At 49.9% G+C, this 15,000-nt stretch overlaps 1 protein-coding gene across 1 annotated transcript in view; it reads left to right on the top strand.

Moving 5' to 3' along the window:
- The window catches only part of LOC144491096 (A-type voltage-gated potassium channel KCND1-like), a gene marked incomplete at both ends in the record, with an annotated part of 14,909 nt that extends 2,066 nt beyond the window's left edge, over positions 1-12,843 (top strand). Inside the window, 3 exons of the mRNA XM_078208778.1 lie at positions 4,255-4,341; positions 5,954-6,049; positions 12,596-12,843. Coding sequence (XP_078064904.1) covers positions 4,255-4,341; positions 5,954-6,049; positions 12,596-12,843 — 431 coding nt within the window. The remainder of the gene's footprint in view (positions 1-4,254; positions 4,342-5,953; positions 6,050-12,595) is intronic.
- Positions 12,844-15,000: the final 2,157 nt, after the last annotated feature.

Genomic DNA, 15,000 nt, shown 5'->3' with positions numbered 1-15,000 from the left:
CCCCGTGCTGTACCTGTCCTGGGAGTGTTTGATGGGGGACAGTGTAGAGGGAGCTTTACTCTGTATCTAACCCCGTGCTGTACCTGTCCTGGGAGTGTTTGATGGGGACAGTGTAGAGGGAGCTTTACTCTGTATCTAACCCCGTGCTGTACCTGTCCTGGGAGTGTTTGATGGGGACAGTGTAGAGGGAGCTTTACTCTGTATCTAACCCCGTGCTGTACCTGTCCTGGGAGTGTTTGATGGGGGCCAGTGTAGAGGGGGCTTTACTCTATATCTAACCCCGTGCTGTACCTGTCCTGGGAGTGTTTGATGGGGGACAGTGTAGAGGGAGCTTTACTCTGTATCTAACCCCGTGCTGTACCTGTCCTGGGAGTGTTTGATGGGGACAGTGTAGAGGGAGCTTTACTCTGTATCTAACCCCGTGCTGTACCTGTCCTGGGAGTGTTTGATGGGGACAGTGTAGAGGGAGCTTTACTCTGTATCTAACCCCGTGCTGTACCTGTCCTGGGAGTGTTTGATGGGGACAGTGTAGAACATAGAACATAGAACATAGAACATTACAGCGCAGAACAGGCCCTTCGGCCCACGATGTTGCACCGACCAGTTAAAAAAAAAACTGTGACCCTCCAACCTAAACCAATTTCTTTTCGTCCATGAACCTATCTACGGATCTCTTAAACGCCCCCAAACTAGGCGCATTTACTACTGATGCTGGCAGGGCATTCCAATCCCTCACCACCCTCTGGGTAAAGAACCTACCCCTGACATCGGTTCTATAACTACCCCCCCTCAATTTAAAGCCATGCCCCCTCGTGCTGGATTTCTCCATCAGAGGAAAAAGGCTATCACTATCCACCCTATCTAAACCTCTAATCATCTTATATGTTTCAATAAGATCCCCTCTTAGCCGCCGCCTTTCCAGCGAAAACAATCCCAAATCCCTCAGCCTCTCCTCATAGGATCTCCCCTCCATACCAGGCAACATCCTGGTAAACCTCCTCTGCACCCTCTCCAAAGCCTCCACATCCTTCCTGTAATGTGGGGACCAGAACTGCACACAGTACTCCAAGTGCGGCCGCACCAGAGTTGTGTACAGTTGCAACATAACGCTACGACTCCTAAATTCAATCCCCCTACCAATAAACGCCAAGACACCATATGCCTTCTTAACAACCTTATCTACTTGATTCCCAACTTTCAGGGATCTATGCACACATACACCTAGATCCCTCTGCTCCTCCACACTATTCAAAGTCCTCCCGTTAGCCCTATACTCAACACATCTGTTATTCCTACCAAAGTGAATTACCTCACACTTCTCCGCATTAAACTCCATCCGCCACCTCTCGGCCCAACTTTGCAACCTGTCTAAGTCTTCCTGCAAACTACGACACCCTTCCTCACTGTCTACCACACCACCGACTTTGGTGTCATCAGCAAATTTGCTAATCCACCCAACTATACCCTCATCCAGATCATTAATAAATATTACAAACAGCAGTGGCCCCAAAACAGATCCCTGAGGTACACCACTTGTAACCGCACTCCATGATGAATATTTACTATCAACCACCACCCTCTGTTTCCTATCCGCTAGCCAATTCCTGATCCAATTTCCTAGATCACCCCCAATCCCATACATCTGCATTTTCTGCAGAAGCCTACCATGGTGAACCTTATCAAACGCCTTACTAAAATCCATATATACCACGTCCACTGCCTTGCCCCCATCCACCTCCTTGGTCACTTTCTCAAAAAACTCAATAAGGTTAGTAAGGCACGACCTACCTGCCACAAAACCATGCTGACTATCACCTATCAATTCATTACTCTCCAAATAACTATAAATCCTATCCCTTATAATTTTTTCCAACATCTTGCCGACAACAGAAGTGAGACTCACCGGTCTATAATTCCCGGGGAAGTCTCTGTTCCCCTTCTTAAACAATGGGACAACATTCGCTAACCTCCAATCTTCTGGTACTATACCAGAGGCCAACGACGACCTGAAGATCAGAGCCAGAGGCTCTGCAATCACTTCTCTTGCCTCCCAGAGAATCCTTGGATAAATCCCATCCGGACCAGGGGATTTATCTATTTTCAGACCCTCCAGAATATCCTGCACATCCTCCTTATCAACTGTAATACTGTCTATTCTACTCCCTTGCAACCCAGTGTCCTCCTCAGCTATATTCATGTCCCCTTGCGTGAACACCGAAGAGAAATATTGGTTCAATGCTTCACCAATCTCCTCCGGTTCCACACATAACTTCCCTCTGCCATCTATAACTGGCCCTAAACTTGCCCTAACCAACCTTCTGTTCTTGACATACCTATAGAACGCCTTAGGATTCTCTTTAACCCTATCCGCCAAAGTCTTCTCATGTCCCCTTTTAGCCCTTCTAAGCTCGCTCTTCAACTCCCTCTTAGCCAATCTAAAGCTTTCTAGTGCACTACCCGAGTGCTCACGTCTCATCCGAACATAAGCCTCCTTTTTCTTTTTAACCAACAAAGAAACTTTTTTGGTGCACCACGGTTCCCTAGCCCTACCAATTCCTCCTTGCCTGACAGGGACATACCTATCACAGACTCGCAGTAGCTGCTCCTTGATAAAACTCCACATGTCGGACGTTCCCAGTCCCTGTAATCTCCTAGTCCAACCTATGTTTCCTAATTCTCTCCTAATAGCCTCATAATTACCCTTCCCCCAGCTAAAACCATTGGCCCGAGGTTCATGCCTATCCCTTTCCATCACTAAGGTGAACGTAACCGAATTGTGGTCACTATCACCAAAATGCACACCAACTTCCAAGTCTAGCACCTGGTCTGGCTCATTTCCCAGCACCAGATCCAATATAGCCTCACCTCTAGTTGGCCTGTCTACATACTGAGTCAAAAAACCTTCCTGCACGCTTTGAACAAAAACTGACCCCTCTAACGAGCTAGAGCTATAACAATTCCAGTCAATATTAGTCAAGTTAAAATCCCCCATAACAATTGCCCTATTACTTTCACTCCTAAGCAGGATTGACTCCGCAATCCTTTCCTCAACCTCTCTAGAACTTTTAGGAGGTCTATAAAAGACTCCCAACAGGGTGACCTCTCCTCTCCTATTTCTAATCTCCGCCCATACTACCTCAACAGATAAGTCCTCATCAAACCTCCTCTCTGACACTGTGATACAATCTCTGACCAATAATGCTACCCCTCCCCCTCTTCTACCTCCTTCCCTACTTCGACTAAAACATTTGAACCCCGGGACCTGCAGCATCCATTCCTGCCCCTGCTCTATCCATGTCTCTGAAATAGCCACAACATCGAAGTCCCAGGTACTGATCCACGCTGCAAGTTCACCCACTTTATTGCGAATACTCCTGGCATTGAAGTATACACATTTCAAACCCTGCTCCACCCCATCCATGCATCCCTCACTTTCAGCCCCACTACTCAGGATCCCTCCCCCCCCCCGAATCTGTTTAAACCTCCCTGCATGGCCTTAGCAAATTTACCCCCCAGGATATTGGTCCCCTTCTGATTAAGGTGTAGACCATCCTTCTCATAGAGGTCACACCTTCCCCAGTACGAGCCCCAATTGCTTAAGTACCTGAACCCCTCCCTCCTGCACCATCCCCTCAGCCATGAATTCAAACCTTCCCTCTCCCTATTCCTCTCTAAACTATCCCGTGGTACAGGCAAGAGTCCAGAGATAACCCCGTGCTGTGCCTGTCCTGGGAGTGTTTGATGGGGGACAGTGCAGAGGGAGCTTTACTCTGTATCTAACCCCATGCTGTACCTGTCCTGGGAGTGTTTGATGGGGGACAGTGTAGAGGGAGCTTTACTCTGTATCTAACCCCATGCTGTACCTGTCCTGGGAGTGTTTGATGGGGACAGTGTAGAGGGAGCTTTACTCTGTATCTAACCCCGTGCTGTACCTGTGCTGGGAGTGTTTGATGGGGGACAGTGTAGAGGGAGCTTTACTCTGTATCTAACCCCGTGCTGTACCTGTCCTGGGAGTGTTTGATGGGGACAGTGTAGAGGGAGCTTTACTCTGTATCTAACCCCGTGCTGTACCTGTCCTGGGAGTGTTTGATGGGGACAATGTAGAGGGAGCTTTACTCTGTATCTAACCCTGTGCTGTACCTGTCCTGGGAGTGTTTGATGGGGACAGTGTAGAGGGAGCTTTACTCTGTATCTAACCCCGTGTCTTCTCTATTGGATTAATGTTCGACAATGTGTCTTTCTGATTTTGCCTAGAAAGTTCGGATGGCCCGGATCCGACTGGCGAAATCTGGGACAACCAATGCCTTCCTGCGGTATAAGCAAGATGGGGGATTGAATCCGGTACGATTGTGATTACCTGGGGAACGTTTCATTGAGAATTCGAATCAAAATGGAAGAACTTCTTAACTCCACATTTACTCCCACTATATACAATCCCAAACCCCTTCCCAGTCACTCCCACTGTACACAATCCCAATCCCCTTCCCGTTCACTCCCACTGTCCACAATCCCAAACCCCTTCCCGTTCACTCCCACTGTACACAATCCCAAACCCCTTCCCAGTCACTCCCACTGTACAGAATCCCAATCCCCTTCCCGTTCACTCCCACTGTCCACAATCCCAAATCCCTTCCCGTTCACTCCCACTGTACACAATCCCAAACCCCTTCCCAGTCACTCCCACTGTACAGAATCCCAATCCCCTTCCCGTTCACTCCCACTGTCCACAATCCCAAACCCCTTCCCGTTCACTCCCACTGTACACAATCCCAAACCCCTTCCCAGTCACTCCCACTGTACAGAATCCCAATCCCCTTCCCGTTCACTCCCACTGTCCACAATCCCAAATCCCTTCCCGTTCACTCCCACTGTACACAATCCCAATCCCCTTCCCATTCACTCCCACTGTACACAATCCCAAACCCCATCCCGTTCACTCCCACTGTACACAATCCCAAACCCCTTCCCGTTCACTCCCACTGTACACAACCCCAATCCCAAACCCCTTCCCATTCACTCCCACTGTACCCAATCCCAAACCCCTTCCCGTTCACTCCCGCTGTACACAATTCCAAACCCCTTCCCGTTCACTCCCACTGTACACAACCCCAATGGACCCAAGCCCCTTCCTGTTCACTCCCACTGTACACAATCCCAATCCCAAACCCCTTCCCATTCACTCCCACTGTACACAATCCCAAACCCCTTCCCGTTCACTCCCACTGTACACAACCCCAATGGACCCAAGCCCCTTCCTGTTCACTCCCACTGTACACAATCCCAATCCCAAACCCCTTCCCATTCACTCCCACTGTACCCAATCCCAAACCCCTTCCTGTTCACTCCCGCTGTACACAATCCCAAACCCCTTCCCGTTCACTCCCACTGTACACAATCCCAAACCCCTTCCCGCTCACTCCCGCTGTACACAATTGTGATCGAATTCTTGTATGCTTTGAGGAAGGAGTTAGATATAGCTCTTGGGGTGAAGGGGATTTCAGGATATGGGGGGGTGGGTGCGGGAACCGGGATGAGTTCAATGATCATCGAGGATGATAATAACTGATGAAGCTGGCTCAAAGGGCCAAATAGCCTCCTCCTTCCCCAGGCTGGTCTCGACAGGGCCCCTGTATGGTTGTAACAAGACTTTGTTACCAGGGAGAAACATGCGGAAAGCTAAACACACGGCTTGTTGTCAAAGATCTGGTGCCGTTCTCCCGGATTACTCTGGGAATATTATTCTGTAGGAGCCTCCGAACAGTAATTGGAGACGTATTTGAGCGGGATTGGTTCCCAGCGACTGGGCAGGGGTGGAGGGGGGGGAGGGTAATATCTGATCTGAACAGAAAAGCTCCTAGAATGGGCTGGCATGCCAGCGGTGGGCTGAAGGGTCTCTCTCGGGGAGGGTAGGATTCTCCGACCTCAGTTCTTCTGTTTCTGTTTTTTTTGACAGGATAACAATTTGGATCAACAGCTGCTTCTGGGGAAGCACCGGTCAGCGTTCGAGAAACAACATCACCACTTGCTACACTGCCTGGAGAAGACGACCGTGAGACATTACCCTCCAAGGGGATAGAACCCCCACCTCTCCATCCCCCCCACCCCCCCCCCCCCTCCCCCCGCCCCACCTCAACAACTTTCCCACCCTTTCCACTTTACCCTGTCCCATTCATCCCCCAATCCGCGCACTCTCACACCCACCCCAACCTCAATGCCCCCCCCCCCGGCCCCCCCCATGACCCTCCAGCTCGAGGGGCCACACAATAGCTCATCCTTGGCTCCTGGCCATCGCTGGTTCAAAGAACAAAGAACAGTCCAGTACAGGAACAGGCCCTTCGGCCCCTCCAAGCCTGTGTCGATCATGATGCCTGAACTAAACTAAAAAAATACCTTCTGTCCTTACTCGGTCCGTATCCCCTCTATTCCCTCCCTATCCAGGGACCCATCCAGATGCCTCTTAAATGTTGTTAATGTTCCTGCTTCCACCACCTCCTCTGGCAGCGCGTTCCAGGCACCCACCGCTCTCTGTGTGAAAAACTCCCCCCCGCACATCTCCCTTAAACTGTCCCCCTCTCACCTTGAACCTGCGCCCCGTTGTAACTGACACTTCCACCCTGGGGGAAAAGCCTCTGACTCTCCCCCCTGTCTGTGCCTCTCATCATTCTGTAGACCAGGTCTCCCCTCAGCCTCCGTCTTTCCAGTGAAAACAATCCCAGTTTATCCAACCTCTCCTCACAGCCGACACCCTCGAGACCCGGTAACATCCTGGTGAACCTGCTTCACACTCTCTCCAAAGCTTCCACATCCTTCTGGTAGTGCGGCGACCAGAACTGCACACAATACTCCAAATGCGGCCTAACCCAGGTTTTATATAGCTGCAACATGATTCCCCAACTCTTGTACTCAATGCCCCGGCTGATGAAGGTAAGCATTCCATAGGCCTCCTTAATCACCTTGGCCGTCTGTGTTGCCACTTTTAGAGAACTGTGGACCTGCACACCCAGATCCCTCTGTATGTTAATGTTCCTAAAGGTTCTGCCATTTACAGTATAATTCACACCGACATTCAGTCCTCCAAAATCCATCATCTCGTATTTAAACATAGAACAGTACAGCACAGAACAGGCCCTTCGGCCCTCGATGTTGTGCCGAGCTTTGTCCGAAACCAAGATCAAGCTATCCCACTCCCTATCATCCTGGTGTGCTCCATGTGCCTATCCAATAACCGCTTGAAAGTTCCTAAAGTGTCCGACTCCACTATCACAGCAGGCAGTCCATTCCACACCCCAACCACTCTCTGCGTAAAGAACCTACCTCTGATATCCTTCCTATATCTCCCACCATGAATCTTATAGTTATGCCCCCTTGTAATAGCTCCATCCACCCGAGGAAATAGTCTTTGAACGTTCACTCTATCTATCCCCTTCATCATTTTATAAACCTCTATTAAGTCTCCCCTCAGCCTCCGCTCCAGAGAGAACAGCCCTAGCTCCCTCAACCTTTCCTCATAAGACCTACCCTCCAAACCAGGCAGCATCCTGGTAAATCTCCTCTGCACTCTCTCCAATGCTTCCACATCCTTCTTATAGTGAGGTGACCAGAACTGCACACAATATTCCAAATGTGGTCTCACCAAGGTCCTGTACAGTTGCAGCATAACCCCACGGCTCTTAAACTCCAACCCCCTGTTAATAAAAGCTAACACACTATAGGCCTTCTTCACAGCTCTATCCACTTGAGTGGCAACCTTCAGAGATCTGTGGATATGAACCCCAAGATCTCTCTGTTCCTCCACATTCCTCAGAACCCTGCCGTTGACCCTGTAATCCACATTCAAATTTGTCCTACCAAAATGAATCACCTCACATTTATCAGGGTTCAACTCCATCTGCCATTTTTCAGCCCAGCTCTGCATCCTATCAATGTCTCTTTGCAGCCTACAACAGCCCTCTGTCTCATCCACTACTCCACCAATCTTGGTGTCATCGGCAAATTTACTGACCCATCCTTCAACCCCCTCCTCCAAGTCATTGATAAAAATCACAAATAGCAGAGGACCCAGCACTGATCCCTGTGGTACACCGCTGGTAACTGGTCTCCAGTCAGAAAATTTTCCATCCACCGCCACCCTCTGTCTTCTATGAGATATGATGTGGAGATGCCGGCGTTGGACTGGGGTAAGCACAGTAAGAAGTCTCACAACACCAGGTTAAAGTCCAACAGGTTTATTTGGTAGCAAATACCATAAGCTTTAGGAGCACAGCTCCTTCGTCAGATGGAGTGGATATCTGTTCTCAAACAGTGCAAACAGACACAGAAATCAAATTACAGAATACTGATTAGAATGCAAATCTCTACAGCCAACCTGGCTGGCTGTAGAGATTTGCATTCTAATCAGTATTCTGTAATTTGATTTCTGTGTCTGTTTGCACTGTTTGAGAACAGATTTCCACTCCATCTGACGAAGGAGCTGTGCTCCGAAAGCTTATGGTATTTGCTACCAAATAAACCTGTTGGACTTTAACCTGGTGTTGTGAGACTTCTTACTGTGCTTCTATGAGATAGCCAGTTACCTATCCAATTGGCCAAATTTCCCTGTATCCCACACCTCCTTACTTTCTTCATGAGCCGACCATGGGGAACCTTATCAAACGCCTTACTAAAATCCATGTATACGACATCAACTGCTCTATCTTCATCTACACACTTAGTTACCTCCTCAAAGAATTCAATCAAATTTGTGAGGCAAGAGTTACCCTTCACGAATCCGTGCTGACTATCCCAGATTAAGTTGCATCTTTCCAAATGGTCATAAATCCTAGCCCTCAGGACCTTTTCCATTAACTTACCAACCACCGTAGTGAGACTAACCGGCCTATAATTACCAGGCCCTTTCCTATTTCCTTTCTTGAACAGAGGAACAACATTCGCCACTCTCCAGTCCTCTGGCACTATCCCCGTGTAAGAAGTTTAACAACACCAGGTTAAAGTCCAACAGGTTTATTTGGTAGCAAAAGCCACACAAGCTTTCGAAGCTCCAAGGAAGGGGCTTGGAGCTCCAAAAGCTTGTGTGGCTTTTGCTACCAAATAAATCTGTTGGACTTTAACCTGGTGTTGTTAAAATTCTTACTGTATTTACCCCAGTCCAACGCCGGCATCTCCACATCATGACTATCCCCGTGGACAGTGAGGACCCAAAGATCAAAGCCAAAGGCTCTGCAATCTCATCCCTTGCCTCCCAAAGAATCCTAGGATATATCCCATCTGGCCCAGGGGACTTATCGACCCTCAGGTTTTTCAAAATTGCTAATACATCTTCCCTCAGAACATCTACCTCCTCCAGCCTATCAGCCTGTATCACACACTCATCCTCAAAAACATGGTCCCTCTCCTTGGTGAACACTGAAGAAAAGTATTCATTCATCGCCTCTCCTATCTCTTCTGACTCCATGCACAAGTTCCCACTACTGTCCTTGACCGGCCCTAACCTCACCCTGGTCATTCTTTTATTTCTCACATAAGAGTAAAAAGCCTTGGGGTTTTCCTTGATCCGACCCGCCAAGGACTTCTCGTGTCCCCTCCTCCCTCTCCTAAGCCCTTTTTTTTAGTTCATTCCTTGCTACCTTGTAACCCTCAAGCGACCCAACTGAACCTTGTTTTCTCATCCTTAGATACACTTCCTTCTTCCTCTTGACACGACATTCAACCTCTTTTGTGAACCATGGTTCCCTCACTCGGCCATTTCCTCCCTGCCTGACAGGGACATACCTATCAAGGACACGCAGTATTTGTTCCTTGAACAAGCTCCACTTTTCATTAGTTCCTTTCCCTGACAGTTTCTGTTCCCATCTTATGCTCCCTAATTCCTGCCTAATCGCATCATAATTACCCCTCCCCCAATTATAAACCTTGCCCAGCCGTACGGCCCTATCCCTCTCCATTGCAATAACAAAAGACACCGAATTGTGGTCACTATCTCCAAAGTGCTCTCCCACAACCAAATCTAACACTTGGCCCGGTTCATTTCCCAGTACCAAATCCAATGTGGCCTCACCTCTTGTCGGCCTATCCACATATTGTGTCAGGAAACCCTCCTGCACACACTGCACAAAAACTGCCCCATCCGAACTATTCGACCTATAAAGGTTCCAATCAATATTTGGAAAGTTAAAGTCACCCATGACAACTACCTTGTGACCTCCACACCTATCCATAATCTGCTTTGCAATTTCTTCCTCCACATCTCTATTACTATTTGGGGGCCGATAGTAAACTCCTAACAACGTGACCGCTCCTTTCCTATTTCTAACTTCAGCCCATATTACCTCAGTGTGCAGATCCCCCACGAAGTGCCTTTCCGCAGCCGTTAAACTATCCTTGATTAACAATGCCACTCCTCCACCTCTTTTACCACCTTCCCTACTCTTACTGAAACATCTATACCCCGGAACGTCCAACAACCATTCCTGTCCCTGTTCTAACCATGTCTCCGTAATGGCCACAACATTGTAGTCCCAAGTAGCAATCCACGCTCCAAGTTCATCTACCTTATTCCGGATGCTCCTTGCATTGAAGTAGACACACTTCAACCCACCTTCCTGTCTGCCGGTACACTCCTGCGACCTTGATACCCTCCTCAGTACCTCACTACACTCAACACTGGCTTCTGGACTACAACTCCTTTTCCCATCCTCCTGACAAATTAGTTTAAACCCCCCTGAAGAGCCGTAGCAAATTTCCCTCCCAGGATATTGGTGCCCCTCTGGTTCAGGTGCACCCCGTCCTGTTTGTACAGGTCCCACCTTCCCCAGAATGTGTTCCAATTATCCACGTATCTGAAACCCTCCCTCCTACACCATCCCTGTAACCACGTGTTTATCTGCACTCTCTCCCTGTTCCTCAACTCGCTATCCCGTGGCACCGGCAACAAAGCAGATTTTCCCGGATTAAACTTTACCTGCCATTTCAGTGCCCAAGTTTTAAGTTAAAGTTTATTTATTAGTGTCACAAGTAGGCTTACATTAACACTGCAATGAAATTACTGTGAAAATTCCCTAGTCGCCACACTCCGGCACCTGTTCGGGTAACACTGAGGGAGAATTTAGCACGGCCAATACACCCTAACCAGCACGTCTTTCAGACTGTGGGAGGAAACCGGAGCACCCGGAGGAAACCCACACAGACACGGGGAGAATGTGCAAACTCCACACAGACAGTGACCCAAGCCGGGAATCGAACCCAGGTCCCTGGCGCTGTGAGGCAGCAGTGCTAACCACTGTGCCACCGTGCCGTCCCCAATCTCCAATCTATCTACGTTCGGTGGGGGTTGTACAGTCCATGCTCCCACCCTGTCCCTCATGCGTTCCCGAAGGGGAGAGTTCGGAGAGGAGAGGTTAAGGGTTGCCCTGGGGGTGGGGCTAGGACTGGGGTCATGCGTGGGGACAAGATGGGGAGGCAACAGCGCGGGGATCCCTGATGCTAATCCTGCCGCATTTCATCCACCCCGTTCCCCCCACCGGAACACCGACGCCGGGTATCCCTGGGGGAGAGGCGGGGGAGGAAGTTCGTCAGATTCAAACCCCCCTCCCCTCCCCCTCTCTCTGATTCAACCCTGCCCTCCACCAACTCCCCCTCCTCTCCAACCCCTCAGCAACACCGCGACACAGCACTCCGGACCCTGGGAGCGTCGGGAGATAGAGAGATTGGGAATGTCAGGAGATGGAGAGATTGGGAATGTCGGGAGATAGAGAGATTGGGAATGTCGGGAGATGGAGAGATTGGGAATGTCGTGAGAGGGAGAGATTGGGAATGTCGGGAGATGGAGAGATTGGGAATGTCAGGAGGGGGAGAGATTGGGAATGTCGGGAGATGGAGAGATTGGGAATCTCGGGAGATAGAGAGATTGGGAATGTCGGGAGGGGGAGAGATTGGGAATGCCAGGAGATAGAGAGATTGGGAATGTCGGGGGAGGGAGAGATTGGGAATGTCGGGAGATAGCGAGATTGGGAATGTCGGGAGATGGAGAGATTGGGAATGTCGGGAGATAGAGAGATTGGGAATGTCGGGAGATAGAGAGATTGGGAATGTCGGGAGAGGGAGAGATTGGGAATGTCAGGAGGGGGAGAGATTGGGAATGCCAGGAGATAGAGAGATTGGGAATGTCGGGAGGGGCAGAGATTGGGAATGTTGGGAGGGGGAGTGATTGAGAATGTCAGGGGGAGGGATTGGGAATGTAGTGACGGGAGAGATTGGGAATGTCAGGATATAGAGAGATTGGGAATGTCAGGAGAAGGAGAGATTGGGAATGTCGGGAGAAGGAGAGATTGGGAATGTTGGGAGAGGGAGAGATTGGGAATGTCGGGAAGGAGAGGGATTGAACATTTCGAGAGAGGGAGAGATTGGGAATGTCGGGAGGGGGGGACATTGGGAATGTCGGGAGGGGGAGAGATTGGGAATGTTGGGAGCGGGAGAGATTGGGAATGTCAGAGGATGGAGGGGCTGGGAATATTCCAGTACCGGGATGGGGAATGATCTTGGGTTTGTTCTATCCGTGATGTTCCTGACACTCCCGTTCCCATCTTTTCCTGCCTTCCAGTGTCACGAGTTCACGGACGAACGCTCGTACTCCGAGGCATGTGTGACGGATTCGCTGGGATACCGGAGCAGCCGGAGCACCTCTCTCTCCTCCCAGCCGGGATCGGGCACCTCCTGCTGCCCGCGCCGGGTGAAGCGACGCCCCAGTCGCCTCGTCAACTCCTCCATGTCCGTCAGCCGGGTGGGCAGCATCCAGGAGCTCAGCATCATCCATATTCAAAGCGCCATCAAACCCGGCGTCCCGCAGAGGTACACCGCGGGGTGACCAGGGGGTTCCCGCTGCCAACACAACTGACCATCCAAACCAGGCACAGGGTGATAAAGTCACATCAACAGCGCATCAGTTTAACCAATCACCCTCCTTTCTCACTCACCTGGGGGTGTTTATCGCCCCCTCTCTAATTACCTGAGTTGTGAGGAGGATGCAGAGATGTTTCAGTGTGATTTGGACAGGCTGAGTGTGTGGGTATCTGCATGGCAGCTGCAGCATAATGTGGATAAATGTGAGGTTATCCACTCTGGTAGCAATAATAGGAAGACAGATTATTACTGGAATGGGTGTAAATTGAGAGAGGGCGGAAACTCAGCGAGACCTTGGAGTCCTCGTGCATCAGTCGCTGAGAGTAAGCGTGCAGGTACAGCAGGTAGTAAAGAAGGCGAATGGTATGTTGGCCTTCATAGCGACAGGATTTGAGTATCGGGATAGGGATGTTTTGCTGCAATTGTACAGGGTGTTGGTGAGGCCACACCTGGAGTATTGTGTGCAGTTTTGGTCTCCTTATCTGAGGAAGGATGTCCTTGCTATAGAGGGAGCGCAGCGAAGGTTTACCAGGCTGATTCCTGGGATGGCAGGTCTGTCATATGAGGAGAGACTAAGTGGGTTAGGATTATATTCACTGGAGTTTAGAAGAGTGAGAGGGGATCGCATTGAAACTTATAAAATTCTAACAGGGTTAGACAGGGTAGATTCAGAAAGAATGTTCCCGATGGTGGGGGGAGTCCAGAACTAGGGGTCACAGTTTGAGGATAAGGGGTAAACCTTTTAGAACTGAGGTGAGGAGAAATTTCTTCACCCAGAGGGTGGTGAATGTGTGGAATTCACTCCCACAGAAAGTAGCTGAGGCCAAAACATTGTGTGATTTCAAGAAGAAATTAGATATCGCTCTTGGGGCTAAAGGGATCGAGGGATATGGGGGGAAGGGGGGGATCAGGATATTGAATTTGATGATCAGCCGTGATCAAAATGAATGGCGGAGCAGCTGGAAGGGCCGAATGGCCTCCTCCTGCTTCTAGTTTCTATGTTTCTACCACCTTCAGAAGGTGGAGGGTGAGCCACCTTCTCGAACCCGCTGCAGTCCCCGTGTGGTGTAGGTACACCCACAGCGCTGTTAGGGAGGGAGTTCCAGGATTTTGATCCCAGCCACAGTGAAGGAATTGCCGATATATTTCCAAGTGACGCAAAGATTGGCTGGTTGGTTAACAATGAGTGTCTTGGGCTACAAGAAGATACAGACGGAAAGGTCAAATGGGCGGATAAGTGGCAGATGGAATTTAACCCTGAAAAGTGTGAGGCGTTCCACTTTGGAAGGAATAAATTGACAAGGAAGAACTCAATGAATGGTAGGACACTGGGAAGTTCTGTGGAACAAAGGGATCTTGGCATTTTATCCACAGATCTCTGAAAGTGGAAGGGTGTGTTAGAAGGGTGGTGAAAAAGGCAAATGGGACACTCGCCTTTATCAATCGAGGCACAGATTACAAAAGCAGGGAAGCCATGTTGGAGTTGTATAGAACTTTGGTGAGGTCACAGCTGGAGCACTGTGTGCAGTTCTGGTCGCCGCGTTATAGGAAGGATGTGATTGCACTGGAGGGGGTGCAGAGGAGATTCCCCAGGATGCTGCCTGGGACGGAGCATTTAAGTTATGAAGAGAGGTTGGGGAGGCTTGGGTTGTTTTGGTTGGAGCAGAGAAGACTGAGGGGTGACCTGATCGAGGTGGACGAGATTATGAGGGACACGGACAGAGTGGATAAGGAGCAGCTGTTCCCCTGAGTTGAAGGGTCAGTCACGAGGGAGACACAGGTTGAAGGTGAGGGGCAGGAGGTTTGGGGGGGATTTGAGGAAAAGCTTTTTACCCAGAGGGTGGTGAGGGTCTGGAATGCGCTGCCTGGGAGGGTGGAGGAGGCGGGAGGCCTCACATCCTTTAAAAGTACCTGGATGAACACTTGGCTCATCATCACATTCAGGGCTCTGGGCCAAGAGCGGGCAGATGGGGTGAGGTGGGAGTTCAGGTGTTTCTAATGTGTCAGTGCAGACTCGATGGGCTGAAGGGCCTCATCTGCACTGTATGGTTCAAGTCGAGATGGTGAGTGTCTTGGAGGGGAAACCGCCAGGTGGGGGTGTTCCCA

This window comes from Mustelus asterias, unplaced genomic scaffold, assembly GCF_964213995.1.
Source record: "Mustelus asterias unplaced genomic scaffold, sMusAst1.hap1.1 HAP1_SCAFFOLD_4431, whole genome shotgun sequence".
Classification (NCBI taxonomy): domain Eukaryota; kingdom Metazoa; phylum Chordata; class Chondrichthyes; order Carcharhiniformes; family Triakidae; genus Mustelus; species Mustelus asterias.
Note: the sequence above shows the minus strand (reverse complement) of the source record. Positions and strands in the feature narration are given on the sequence as shown.